The sequence below is a fragment of the Danio aesculapii genome, chromosome 21 (assembly GCF_903798145.1).
Source record: "Danio aesculapii chromosome 21, fDanAes4.1, whole genome shotgun sequence".
Classification (NCBI taxonomy): domain Eukaryota; kingdom Metazoa; phylum Chordata; class Actinopteri; order Cypriniformes; family Danionidae; genus Danio; species Danio aesculapii.
In genome coordinates this window covers 7,558,629-7,573,529 of record NC_079455.1, presented here as the reverse complement: position 1 = coordinate 7,573,529, position 14,901 = coordinate 7,558,629, and the positions used below count along the sequence as shown (strand labels likewise).

At 43.8% G+C, this 14,901-nt stretch overlaps 1 protein-coding gene across 2 annotated transcripts in view; it reads left to right on the top strand.

Annotated features, from left to right (window-relative positions):
* si:dkeyp-23e4.3 (rho GTPase-activating protein 7) overlaps nt 1-14,901 on the top strand; it is a 130,746-nt gene that overhangs the window by 115,177 nt on the left and 668 nt on the right. For both annotated transcript variants that reach the window (XM_056446068.1, XM_056446069.1), the window contains exons 11-14: nt 1,324-1,545; nt 3,419-3,636; nt 11,852-12,025; nt 14,724-14,901. The exon at nt 14,724-14,901 is cut by the window's right edge and continues 668 nt beyond it. In XM_056446068.1, the coding sequence (XP_056302043.1) occupies nt 1,324-1,545; nt 3,419-3,636; nt 11,852-12,025; nt 14,724-14,835 (726 nt within the window). In that variant the 3' untranslated portion in view covers nt 14,836-14,901. The remainder of the gene's footprint in view (nt 1-1,323; nt 1,546-3,418; nt 3,637-11,851; nt 12,026-14,723) is intronic.

The following is a 14,901-nucleotide window of genomic DNA, read 5'->3' as shown; positions in this document are numbered from 1 at the left end:
TCATGGGTACTAGCTAAAATGCACTGTATGGGTCAAAATGATTCATTTCTTTAGTTTTTTTTATGGCAAAAATCTTTAGAATATTAAATAACGATCATGTTCCAAAGAAGATATTTTATAAATGTTGTACAGTAAATATTTAAAAAGTACATTTTTGATGTATCAGCTTCAAATCTGATTTTCTCAGTATTTAGATATATACACTATAAAAAATTCTAGGTTCAAATTCATTCATGTTGACCCAACACAAATCGATTAAGTTAACATAAACGTAAGTGGATTGAGCATAAAACAATTAAGTTGTCCCATAAAAATCTCAATAATTGTGTTGATTCAGCTCATTTTAAATAAACAGTTTCATTTTTGCAGCCTTATTTTCGATTCAAATTTGCTGCTGGCTATAAGGCGTATATAATCAGGCGTACTGTCATGCACATCTTGTCAGAGAAGTGTGATTTTGTGATCAGTATCTCTTCCGAAGGCCAGTAAATTTCCTCTATGTTCTCTCCCACAATAAGCCACGAAGATTAGTAACGTTGAATTGTAAACAGAAGATTTTACTGCTTTTATTTGTTTTCTGTGGCTTGTAAACACATGACTACTGAATCATCATACAGAAGGATTTATTTCAAACACCCGACTGAAGTGGTGAAGTGTTTTTGGAGCAAAACATGTTATGTGGTTATTTACTACACAGAAACATACACTCAAAAAAAAAAAAAACACTTTTGCTTGTGCAAACTACTTAAAATGAGTTGAAACAACACAGTTCTTAATTTTTTGGGGGGGACAACTTAATTGTTTTATGTTCAATCCACTTAAATTTGTTATAAACGATTAAGTGAAATTTATTGTTTTGTTTTGGGACAACATGAAGGACACACATACCTGTCTTTTGTGTGCCAGGGTAACATTTATTCATGGATGAATTGTTGATTTTTTTAAGGTAGCAATTAATTTCTTTGCTTGTTGATTTTGGTTTTGTATATGAGTTTGAAAATCTTTTTTCACATTGTCATCATGGGGTATTGTGTGTAGAATTTTGAGGAAATAAATGCATTTAATCCATTTTGGAATAAGGCTGTAACATGAAAAAATTGGAAAAAGTCAAGTGCTGTGAATACTTTCCAGATGTAATGTAGTGCATTACATTTACACATTAATGAGAAATTGTTGATTGGACACTTAGCATATAATTTGAAATAACAAAACAAAATGATCATGTTAGAAATAATTTTGCATTTACAATACAACTTAACAAACGAAATGATATTTAAGTTTTATATATGAAATATATAACATTTGTACCTGTGGTCAATACAGATACCGAAATACTGGGAAACCCATGCAGCAGGCAGCTTTACGGAACATTCACAGCAAAACGATGCAGTCCCGAGTTCTGTATCTCACCCTGGAGAAAATGAACTTCCAGACCAAGCCAGGCTATTTCTACTCACTCAAAAACTCCTGAGAGAGGCCAGAGATAAGTCTAAAGGCTGGACATCGTGCTTAAGCTCGGACCATGTGGATGTGGCAGTTAAAAAGGTTTGTTTTCTTTTTTAATATCAAAACTTTAGAGACCCTGGGAACTGTAGTGATGGCCTAGTAGTGCACAATATAATGAAAATGAAAATCAGCAACAACATAGAAGAATTTTTATCAGTTTTATTAGTTATAAGACTAATTTATCTATAGTTATTTTATTAGTTATAGTTACATATTTAAAAAAAGAAACATTGGAGTCCAGTACATGAACCTAGAAGGACTCAGATCTTCAGATTATTTTCTTTACACTATACCCAGCTTAATCTCATGAGGAAACGTAACTATTTTTTTTTACCTATTGTCAGAAAAAATGTATGAATTCGAACGATTTTTAAAGAAGGCGGGCCTCCTATATTAACCCCACCCCTAACCCTACACCTCATTAGGGATCATTCTAAAATGTACGAATGAGATCATACAATGAAATATTATTTTAAATTAGCCACTAAATCAACATGTTACGAATTACCGTGAGATTGCGTTGTAAATAACTATAAAATTTTGCGATGCTGTTTTTGGCCGTTATGCTAATTGCCTCTGAAATAACATTCCAGAGGACATCACGTGTGCTGAAATAGAGCGGAGGATCTATGACATCCATTTGTATGCAAAAACCCGAAAGCGAGTTAGCATTTTAGCAGTTCTGGTTCCATCGTCCCAAAGTCAATAGGTTTTTTCAATGTGATTTCAGTTAAATTGCATAAATAATGTTTGTAGCTAACACGAACTCAAGATACTTTAACGTTTTATTCTATGACAGAGAATAAAGGAGAGTTGAAATCAAGTCAACTTTGTGGTAATGAGCTATGACGCGGTTCATCAGAATGTAGATGTCCACTGCTTGAGAGGAGTCCAGAGAACACAGTCACTGTGAACTTTGGTTCCGACCACAGTTGTTTCCAAGCGTTTGATTATTTCGATCGCCGGATAGAAAGTGACCAAAATCCAACGTCAAACCAACATCTTAAACAAACATCATCTTAACGTCAAATACTGACATTGACAGACGTCATAGTGGTAACGTCCACACAACGTCAAGCTGTAACATCGTTAGACGTTGATATTTGACGTAGGCCTGATATTGGGTTCTGACGTCAACCTGATTTTCATTTCCAAACAAAATGCAATGTCCCCACGACATTGGGGTACAACGTCAATCTGACATCATGTTGATGTCTTGCGCCTGGCTATTTCGGTCATCATACAGTAAACATCAGTCATTTTCTCATCAGTGACATGCATCTAAACTGTCTCTGGGTCATTGCATGTGATGATCTTCTTGGACACTTTTAATGCTTTCAAACAGTTTGCTGCAATTATAAATCTCCCATGTCTTGAGGTAGTTCATTATCATGCAATTTACCTTCTATGTGCGATTTGATTGGACAGGAATCGCTGGACTGATTTTTTTTAATTCCTATCGACAAGTAAAAATAGTGACCGCAGATTAAAGGAAATTAGTGGAGTAAAAGTACCGATACATCAATAAAAATGTACTCAGGAGAAAGTAACAGTACACATTTTTAAAACTACTTAGTAAATTACAATTCCTGAGAAAAACTACTCGATTACAGTAGTTTGAGTATTTGTAATTTGTTACTTTACACCACTGTATTTATATCACATGTGCTGTCAAAACAATGAAGTCGTTTTCTTAATTTGCTGGTGTTTTTTTCTATGTGCATGTGTTTTCTCAAGTTGCAGCGTGTTGAGCTCTCTTGGCTATCAAAAAAGGGAATAAATATTACATGCATAAACGATGACGTTGTATCAAAGCCATATTCAATTGTGAGCAAACACAGTTTTGGTTTGCATTTGCAGTCTTAAAAACAACGATTAGACGTTTGACTTGGCTGTAATGTGATTACAAAAGGTGGATGATGGCTACCCTCTGCGGCTGTGGAGAGGAACAACTGAAGTGGACGCTCCGCAGCAGGAGGTTTTCCAGCGCATTTTACGAGAACAGAGTCAGTGGCAAAGAGACCTGACGCACAGCGAAGTGGTGGAGACTCTGGATAAGGATGTGGAGGTGTATCATTATACTCTGCAGGCCGCTGGGGCCAGATCACCACTGCAGCATGTGCTGTTAAGGTAAAGAGATACACTTTATACCAGCCATTAACACTGTATTAGTGTATAGTATAAGTGTTTAGCACTTTATTAAAGTCTGCATGAATTGGAAGTGGGCGGCACGGTGGCTCAGTGGTTAGAACTGTTGTCTCACAGCAAGAAGGTCGCTGGTTTGAGCCCCCGGGTGCTCCGGGGGCTCCGGTTTCCCCCACTGTCCAAAGACATGCGCTATAGGTAAATAGCCCGTATATACCGTAAAGAGTGACGCAGTGGCGCAGTAGATAGTGCTGTCGCCTCACAGCAAGAAGGTCACTGGTTCAAGCCTGGCTGGGTTAGTTGGCGTTTCTGTGCGGAGTTTGCACATAAAACATAAAAGTAATTTATAAACACATTACACATCTAAAATGATGATAATTCAATTACAAACGTGCAAAGTAGAAACTGGGCTGTATTTGGAATATAAAGACCAAATGTAAAAAAAAAAAAAGGATAATAATAATCATAAATTACTGTTATAACAGAGAGCCCAAAAGCTTGTTCTGGATGTTACGGAGCAATAAACTACTGAAGCCATGAAATAAGAAGATGCCCACAGAATGAATTGAGAGCAAGAGTGTTTTACTCGAAACTTGAAGGTGTTTCATTTTCACAGAATCCCTCGCATTAATATCTGGGACAAATTATAGTGATGACATCTATATTAGCTTGCCCGAAGGATAATAGGTGAACCCTTCAGCAGAAAATTGAGACTTAACACGATTCCATCCCCAAATTAATTTTCCAGCGACAAATTAGTGGAGTAAAGAATACATCTCTTGACAACGGCACCTCCTGACATGCACATCATTTCATGCGAAATCCAGTTAACAAAAATAAATGTCTTAATAGTTGATTGTAACAATAACTAAAATAACCATAATAGTTACACTATTTTATTTAAGAAGCAATGGATATTTTAATAAAATAAACAAATGACTACTTATAATTTTCGAACATAAAAATGTCTGCCATAATGCAATAATCATTGTCTTTTATACATTATATTTCATTATATATTATAGACCTTTTATAAGATATTTTCTTAAGCAACTGTTTGTATCATGAGCAAGAACGCAGACTCTCCCATTTTATAAGCACAATCATGAATGAATTGATTTTTAACAACATTTAACAACAACCAAAACAGAAATAATTTTTAGGAGAGGTACATATTTAACATTTTAAGATGCTCTTCTTATACAAAAATCCATTTCTGAATGAACCATTTGAATGGAGTCTATGATTCAGTTGGCCGTTTGCTTTGTTACTAAATGAATCAGCAGTTTTGAACAAAACATTTGAATCAGTTAATAAACTACTCATTAAAATGTTCCGCTACCTCATATTGAACTTATCCGAGTCATTTTTGCTCTACACAGAACTAAACCAGCATTCCACTGTATTTTTGCAACCTGTTTGATATATTGAATAGGTTCAACAACAATCAAATATTATCTGACAGACTTTTACACTTGGGTTTTTCAGTTGTAAACCATCCGAAAGCCTTTGTTGGGCTGGCTTAAACAATGGTTCAACAACAACAACAACAACAAAGAAATAATTTTAGGAGAGGTACATATTTAACATTTTAAAATGCTTTTCTTATACAAAAATCCATTTCTGAATGAACCATTTGAATGGAGTCTATGATTCAGTTCAGTTCACCGTTTGCTTTGTTACTAAATGAATCAGCAGTTTTGAGCAAAACATTTGAATCAGTTAATAAACTACTCATTAAAATGTTCCGCCACCTCATATTGGACTTATCCGAGTCATTTTTGCTCTACACAGAACGCTACGGTTACTAAAGTAACCCTTCGTTCCCCGAGGGGGGGAACGGAAATGCTATGTGGAAACTTCCACTATGGGGATTTCGTCAGAATCCAATCATCTGAAAGAGTATAAAAACGGGCCAATGAAATGCCAATGAGTTGGCAGCGTCAGCGTGCACAGCTGGCGTCAATGACAATCAGTCATGCTATAAAGACGCAGCCAGTGCCATGCTCGACATCCTTTTCTAGCTGAAGAGACTTTCACGCTCAACAGCTAAGGGACAATCGTTGTGGCGAAGGAACATAGCATTTCCGTTCCCCCCCTCGGGGAACGAAGGGTTACTTTAGTAACCGTAGCGTTCCCCTTCGGATGGGGAACTCCAATGCTATGTGGAAACTTCCACTATGGGGAAATCTATGGAAAACGCCACAACGAAAGAACCTTACTGCGCCCCTGGCGAAGGGTGTGCCACGCAGTAGAGCAAGCGCACCTACAACGCCCCGAGACACAGTCTTCCAACGTGTCCCCTGGCCCTCACTTACCTGTTCAGAAACGGTTATATTTTTCGGGGAGTCGCAATAACCCTGTAAAAAGGTTTTGATACGACAGTACGTTGGGAAAGCGTTCAGTCCCGATAGGGAGGACGCTGCGGAGCTCACCTGCTACCCAGAGGGGAGACCTGGTGACAATCTATGGACCAGCCCAGAGATGGGGGGGTCCTAGCATAAGGATGGTTAGCGGGGAGGGAAGACACGAGCCTGCCCTAAAAAGGGGGGACTATACCGTGGCTGTGTGAACGTATGGGATCGCCAGCGGGGATCACACATAGCAGGCACCTATACCCAGAACGCGGGCTGACCAGCGGGCATGCCGACAACGTAACGGGCCAACACCTGACTCCTCCGCTGAGTCAGGTGCTGGGGGCCTCGGAGGAACTCTGCAGGGTTCGCCAAAGAAATGGGGAACTAAACTGACAAAGCTGAAAAAGCGCACGTATCTCCGGGTTAGGGAGAGTGGCGCAGCAAGCGTGTTTCGACACCTCAACCGAATCGTTTCCTCAATCACCAAGGGTTGCCTAATACCCTTGAGGAAACCGGCTCCACTCGCAGATTGTAACCTTGCAAATGTATTGGGTGTCACCCAACCCGTAGCTCTACAAATGTCTGTCAGAGAGGCGCCGCGTGCTAACGCCCAGGAGGATGCGATGCTCCGTAATGGAGTGCGCTCTCACCCCCGGGGGACACGGCTCACCCTGGCCCAAAGGCGAGGGAGATGGCATCCACTACCCAGTGGGCCAACCTCTGTTTAGATACGGCACTTCCCATCTGCCGACCACTGTAATGGACAAAGAGCTGGTCAGAGGATCTAAGGCTCTGAGTGTGGTCCACATATATTCGCAAAGCGCGAACAGGACACAACAATGAAAGGGCTGGGTCTGCCTCCTCCGCGGGCAGCGCTTGCAGGCTCACTACCTGATTGTTAAACGGCGTGGTAGGAACCTTGGGCACATAGCCGGGCCGGGGTCTCAGGACAACGTGAGAGTAGGCCGGCCCGAATTCTAGGCACGAGTCACTGACCGAAAATGCCTCCAGGTACCTAACCCTCTTAACCGATGCCAACACGACCAGCAGAGCTGTCTTCAAGGACAGAAATCTCAAGGATACTGAGTCGAGTGGTTCGAAGGGATCCCCACGTAGGCTCGTAGCACTACCCCGAGATCTCAAGAGGGTATGAGAGGGGGGCGGGGGAAAACATCCGCCTCGCACCTCTGAGGAACTGGATGATGAGGTTATGCCTCCCCACGGTGCCGCCATCCACGCATCATGATGAGCGGAGATGGTGGCCACGTAAACCCTCAGTGTGGAGCGCGACAGCCTTCGCTCCACCTGTCCTGAAGGAAAGAAAGCACAACACTGATCTGGCAAGATCGGGGGTCTTCTCGGCGAGAAGCGCACCACTCAGTGAATAGACTCCACTCCAGGGCGTAGGCATGCCTCGTAGAGGGTGCACTAGCCTGAGTGATGGTATTAACCACCGCCACCGGTAGGTTACCTAAGTCTTCCTCGTCGCGTCTTATGGACCCCACGTGGAGGTTCCACAGAACTAAGCGAGGGTGCCAGATGGTGCCCTGTCCCTGAGAGAGTAGGTCCTCTCTCAAAGGGACTCGCCAGGGGGGGCGTCGCGAGGAGGGAGAGTTCTGATATCCAGGTCCGGTTGGGCCAGGGGCGCAACTAGCAAGACCTGCCCCTCGTCCTCCCTGACCTTGCACAGAAACTGCGCGAGTAGGCTCACTGGGGGGAGTGCATACTTACGCATGACTCAGGGTGGAGTCGCCATTCTCCCGGGGAAGGAGCTGCCGTGAGAGCCTGTTGGCCGCACGGTTGAGCCCATCCGGGGTGTGAATAGCAAGCAGCGACTTCAGCCGCGTATGACTCCAGAGGAGCAGACGGCGAGCGAGCTGAGACATGCAGCGGGAGCGTATACCCCCCATCCGGATGGAATACGCTACCGCGGCCATGCTGTCCGTCCTGACCAGCACGTGTTGCCCCCTCAGCACCGGTAAAAAGCGGCGCAGAGCGAGAAACACTGCCAACAGCTCTAGGCAGTTGATATGCCAATGCAGCTGGGTTCCCCTCCACAGGTCCGCAGCAGCATGCCCGCTACACACGGCCCCCCCACCCCATACTGGAGGCATCTGCCGAAACGACAGCCTGCCTGGACGCCTGACCTAGGGGCACACTGGCCCGTAGGAAGGAGGGGTCCTTTCCAGGGGGTGCGGGTGCGGTGACACAGCGCAGTGACAGTCACTCGGTGTGGGCCCGCGTGCCATGCGCGTCTGGGGACCCGATCGTGAAGCCAATGCTGTAGTGGTCTCATATGGAGCAATCCGAGCGGCGTGGCCGCGGCTACGGATGCCATATGCCCCAGGAGCCTCTGAAATAATTTCAGGGGGACCACTTTTTTTCCTGTCGAACTCTCTCAGACAGTTCAGCATTACCTCGGCGCGCTCTCGTGAGAGGCGCGCCTCCATAGTGATCGAGTCCAGCTCCAACCCGAGAAAGGAGATGCTCTGCACGGGGGCGAGCTTGCTCTTTTCTCGGTTGACCTGAAACCCCAACGGGCGGAGGTGCCGGAGCACCTTGTCTCTGTGCATAATCAATTGCTCCCGAGAGTGGGCTAAAAATCAGCCAGTCATCGAAATAATTGAGCGTGCGGATGCCGGCGAGCCGAAGGGGCGCGAGGGCACCCCCCGCGAGCTTGGTGAAAACTCGCGGAGACAGAGAGAGCCCGAAGGGGAGGACCGTGTATTGCCACGCTCGACCTTCAAACGCAAACCGCAGAAACTGCCGGTGGCGTGGAAGTGTGGAGATATGAAAATACGCGTCCTTCAGATCTATTGCTGCAAACCAATCCTGAGGACGAACGCATCGCGTGATGCGCATCTGCGTAAGCATTCCGAAGCGCAGCCTGTGAAGGCAGCGGTTCAAAATGTGCAGATATAGGATTAGCCATAGCCCACCGCTTTTTCTTTTTTTTTTTTTTTTTTTTTTTGGGGCACGATGAAGTGCGGGCTGTAAAACCCGCGCTCCATCTCGGCTGGAGGGCCGGCTCGATTGCATCCTTCGCCAGGAGGACAGCAATCTCCTCTCGCAAGACAGGGGCGGACGCAGGACTGACCCTGGTCGCCCGTGAACCTGGGAGGCCGTTTAGCGAACTGAATCGCATAGCCGAGTCTGGTCGTATGGATGAGCCATTGCGATGGGCTGGCCCGCGCTAACCAGGCAGGCAGAGCCCCCGCAAATGGTCCCACCCGCACGATCGCTGACGTGCCAGCGGCGGGGCAGCGTGGAGTGAGTGGGCTCATCCGGGGAGCGCTGGGGTCCCACAGGAGAGCAGGAGAGGAGATGTTCTCGTCTCGCACTCAAACTCCAGGAGAGGGGCTGGGAGTGGAGAGAAAGGAGACCGTTCTCTCGTGCTCCATGAGCCATTGGCGAAATGCACCGATCCTGCGAGCTGGAAGGCATAGCGTCCCAGACTGGCAGTGTTCGGGCTGTCACATCCGGAGGAGGGGAAAAGTGCTCTTTCACTGAGGATTTTGATGGCGTTTTTTTTTTTTTTTTTTTAACGCCTTTAAATAACGTGCCCCGCCCTCCAGCGGGGAAAGAGCAAATTCCCTCCTCCCCAGATGGCCCGCCTCAGGGACGCTTCGCGGTCCGTTTTACCGAACTTAGCGGCGCCCTGGGCGGGGGACGCTGGTTGCCGGCGCGATGCTCGGCGCAGCCGCGTGGCCGGAGGCGCAGGCGGGGGCGGCGAAGCAAAGCTGCGGGCGGGCGTCCTCGGCGAAAAAGCAGTGGATGTGGATGGCTCGGCGGGGGGGGAGCGGTCATACAATCCCGCCGATAGAGACCTCGCCCATCGCCTCCGACTGCTCTATCACCGGCGTGAATTCCTGGGCGAATTCACCGCCAGTGTCGCCGAACAGGCCAGCCTGGGATATGGGTGAGTTAAGAAAGCGAACTTTGTCAACGTCACGCACATCACCAGGTTTAGCCTGAGGTGGCATTCCTGGATCACGGATGTGATCATCGTCCTTCCCAGGGCACACACAGCCGACTTTTTTTTTTTTTTTTTTTTTTTTGTAAGAGCATAGTCGGTTGCGGTGCGGAGCGCATGCTCAGTCCTGGGTCAGAACCATCCTCGCGCAGCCGGGCCAGCGCCTGCGCTGGTAGGTGGCCATAGCGTGCATGGTGAGGGGGAAGGCGCACGCAGCACACTGCGTGAGCCTACTGTGCCCATCCAGGAAGAAGGGGATGGGGAGGCTTAGAAGGTCTCGCCTTCATCCTCCACATCACACCCCTCTAATCGGTCCGGCCGCGGAGCTGGGGGATAAACCATCTCCAGAGCCACGGCCGAAGCAGCCTGGGGAAGCACAGCCGCAAAGTCTGCTTCTGGATTCGACGCCGCGCTCAAAGTCCCGGAGGGAGCGAGCGGGTTCGAATCCTCGTCAGACCTTGACAGCCCAACCTCCAAGGATGGTGAGGATGGAAGCGCACGCAGATCGGGCAGAAAAAAGTGCCCTCAGGACAGCGTGAGCTTACTGTGCACTTCCGGGAAGAAGGGGACGGGAGGCTTTGAAGGTCTTGCCTCCTTATCCTCCACATACACCCATCTAGTCGGTCCGGCCGCGGGGCTGGGGGATAAACCATCACCAGACCCACGGCCGAAGCAGCCCGAGAAAGCACGGCCATCACGTCTGCTTTTTAGATGCTAACGCCGCGCTCTCCTCCCCGGAGGGAGGGAGCGAGCGGGCTCGCATCCTCATCAGACAATGACAGCCCATCCTCCGATGCAGCGATGGACATCTGACCCCCGGTGTCATCAGGTGAGAGAGCGACCATCCAAGGACGGAGCGCTTCTCTTCACCTGAAGCTTGGATGGAGCGCGTGGAGGAGCGAGAGGTCCACGGCCCGGGGGCGGCGGATTTACTCTCACTGAAACCCTCAGATCTGCCCGAGTGCCAACCGCAGTGCGGGGGACAACTGGGGTGGGTGGCTCTTTTGCAAGAGCGAGCCGCGATCTTAACTGCGCAACAGACATGACATCAGTGATGGCATGCACTGCCCGCGAGCACCGCATTAACATGCTGGACCCCCAGACATGAAACGCTGTGCTCGTGCCCATCATCCGGGGATAGGAAACCACCGCATCCAGAAACGCACGGTCGGAGTGACGTCTTGAAAAAGACGCGCTGCACGACCGTGTTGCTCTTTTAGGAAAGCTTTTTTCCTATATACAAACCGCTCTTGGAGGACCGGACCCAAAGGACGCCAGGCAAGGGAGAAATACCCAGCTCGACCATCTGCCACTGCGTATACGCGCTCTGGACCGGGAGAAGCTGCTTCTCGATCTCTCTCTGTAGACACAGGTTGGAGATACCCTCAAAGACTCTCTCAGAAGCTTCGTGAAAGGCTCTGAAAGCGAAAGGATGTCGAGCATGGCACTGGCTGCGTCTTTATAGCATGACTGATTGTCATTGACGCCAGCTGTGCACGCTGACGCTGCCAACTCATTGGCATTTCATTGGCCCGTTTTTATACTCTTTCAGATGATTGGATTCTGACGAAATCCCCATAGTGGAAGTTTCCACATAGCATTGGAGTTCCCCATCCGAAGGGGAACTAAACCAGCATTCCACTGTATTTTTGCAACCTGTTTGATATATTGAATAGGTTCAACAACAATCAAATGTTATCTGACAGACTTTTACACTTGGGTTTTTCATAGTTGTAAACCAACGAAAGCCTTTATTGTGCTGACTTTTTGTCATAGATTTTTTTACAGTCAAACTATCAGCCAAATTTGAGTTTGTGGCCGCTGCCTTACAGGATAATTCAATTAAAACGTTTCTATCCTTCTCCTGCAGAACATGGCAGTCGGACAGTTCCACAGGGCCCATGTTTGTGTCGTCTACTTCTGTCCAACACACCGCTGTGGCTGTGAGAGGAGTTCAGGCACAAGTTTTCTGCAGCTTCTTTTTAATCGAGCCGCTGGGGTCCAAAAAGTCACGAGTCACACACCTCTGCCGGACAGACACAAGGTATCTCAAAGAAAAGCAAGAACAGAGGCCAGAAATGAGGGCACATTCAACAAAAAGAGCTTCAGGCATTAAGTTTTTTGTTTTTGTTACCTATTTTGTTTCCATCAAGCCTCTGTTGGAACAAGAGACCTTACATGTTGGATAGTGAATGAAACACGAGATTCAGATTTCTATAAAATATATACAGCTGGTCAAAATTATTCACCCTCCTGTGAATTTTTCTTGTTTAAATATTTCCCAAATTATGTTTAACAGAGCAAGGACATTTTCACAGTATGTCTGATAATATTTTTTCTTCTGGAGAAAGTCTGATTTGTTTTATTTTGGCTAGAATGAAAGCAGTTTTTAATTTTTAAACACCATTTTAAGGTCAAAATCTAATTAACCTAACCTGCCTAGTTAACCTAATTAACCTAGTTAAGCCTTTGAATGTCACTTTAAGCTGTATAGAAGTGTCTTGAAAAATATCTAGTAAAATATTATTTACTGTCATCATGGCAAAGATAAAATAAATCAGTTATTAGAAATGAGATTATGTTTAGAAATGTGTTGAAAAAAATCTTCTCTCCGTTAAATAGAAAATGGGGAAAAAAATTAACAAGATGGCCAATAATTCTGACTTCAACTGTACATGTGTCTTTTAATTTTGAAAAAAAATAAAACTGCTTTTATTAAAATCATTTCTGGTTTATTTTATCTTTGCCATGATGACAGTAATTTATATTTGACTAGATATTTTTAAAGACACTTCTATACAGCTTAAAGTGACATTTAAAAGCTTAACTAGGTTAATTAGGGTAACTAGGCAGGTGAGGGTAATTAGGCAGGTTATTGTATAACAATGTTTTTTTTCTGTAGACAGTCGAAAAAAAATTGCTTAATTTTGACCTTAAAATGGATTTAAAAAAATAAAAAACTGCTTTTATTCAAGCCAAAATAAAACAAATAAGACTTTCTCCAGAAGAAAAAATATTATCTTAAATATAAATATTAAATATAATATTATACCTTCATTTGGGAAATATTTAAAAAGAAAAAAAATCAAAGGGGGGCTAATAATTCTGGTATAACAATGGTTTGTTCTGTTTTTATGTATGTTTATGTATTTTTGGTATTATTTATGCAGGAATTTATGGACTTTAATTATTTTTGTATTTATTTGAGCATTTATTTATTTATTGTTTTTGCAGTTTTCGTCCTCCATAGTTACATAAATCCATAACAAAATGACCTATATTTAAAATAATAAAATAAATCCAATTGAACATTTTAAAATGACAAATCCAATTATTTTTACATTAATAAACATTTATATGTTTAACAATAATGATTATAAAAGCTGCATGCTAAAATTCCTCTGTGTTCCAATAAAGCTGTTTGGGTCCAACATGATATGTGAATCTCAGATAAAATCAACAACAGAAGCTAAAAATGACAGTTTATTGGAGAAAGAGTTGCTTTGGCTCAAAGATTTAGTTTATTCTACAATCAATGTGTTCCCTGCAAGCCACTGCTGGTCTGCAAGAGCCCCTACAGATTCATATTTTAGGGCCGAATCAATGAAACACGGGGCTGTAATACAGAAAACCGTTGTCATCGAAAATTGAGATGTGTTCTCAGGGATGTGTTGTGACAGCGCAAACATGCGGCACAATCATTGAGACAAACTATAATACCTCCACCGGCTAAGACTTGTCTAGCTGGCACATTTGAGAGTGCAGGAAAATGAAGACAATACTTTTTTTTCCTGCAGAATGTATCATGTATTTGTCCTGTCAAAACAAAGTAAACTGCCTTTTGCTGTATATTGATTGGTCAGTTGGGGACATCTGTGTTTTCATTTAGGAAAGAAGCCTTTTACAATGTGACTCGATGGGCTTAGAAATATATGACAGTTTTAAGCAGTAAATCTCTTTCTGTTTTTTTTCTTCCAAAATGCACTGGGCTTTTACAGTAGACTGGCAGTTTGTGGAATAGTTAACTTCACTACTGTACACTCAAAAAAATTACTTTACAATGAAGTTTGTCATTAACTGTTTGTAACCTTTTGATATTATTTAATTTGTCAGAGTTTTAAATGTACAGTTGAAGTCAAAATTACCCCCCCCCCCCCCTTTGAATTTTTATATATATAATTCCCAAATTATGTTTGACAGAGCAAGGAAATTTTCACAGTATGTCTGATAATCTTTTTTTCTTTTAGAGAAAGTTTTATTTGTTTTGTTTTAGCTAGAATAAAAGCAGTTTTTAAAAACCATTTTAAGGTCAAAATCATTAGCCAATTTAAGCTATATACAATAACTTGCCTAATTACCCTAACCTGCCTAGTTAACCTAATTAACTAGTTAAGCTTTTTAATTTCACTTTACAATGTATAGAAGTGTCTTGAAAAATATCTAGTCAAATATTGTGTCATCATGGCAAAGATAAAATAAATCAGTTATTAGAAATGAGTTATTAAAACTATTATGTTTAGAAATGTGTTCCGTTAAACAGAAAATGTGGGGAAAAAAATAAACAGGGGGACTAATAATTCTGACTTCAACTGTACATATTTTTGATGGCTGGGGGTTAAGTATATTACTAATAATTATGTTACTTAATTTTGGAGCAACAATACTTTGAGGGATTCTGCTTATTGTATGATGCTGTATAAACATGAATACTGAATTTTTGCTATTTTTTTTCTTTTAATCAGAGGCCGAACTCCAGAATGGCACCATAAAGTAGGAGGACATCTGGTTTCATCAGTGTTGATGGCAATAAGAGACTCTTTAAGACACAAAACAAAAGAATCCAAAGCACAGTGAAGACTCCAAAGAGAAACAGAATAAACCCTGGACAACTTTTCAAAATCCCCAAACATCATCAGAGAA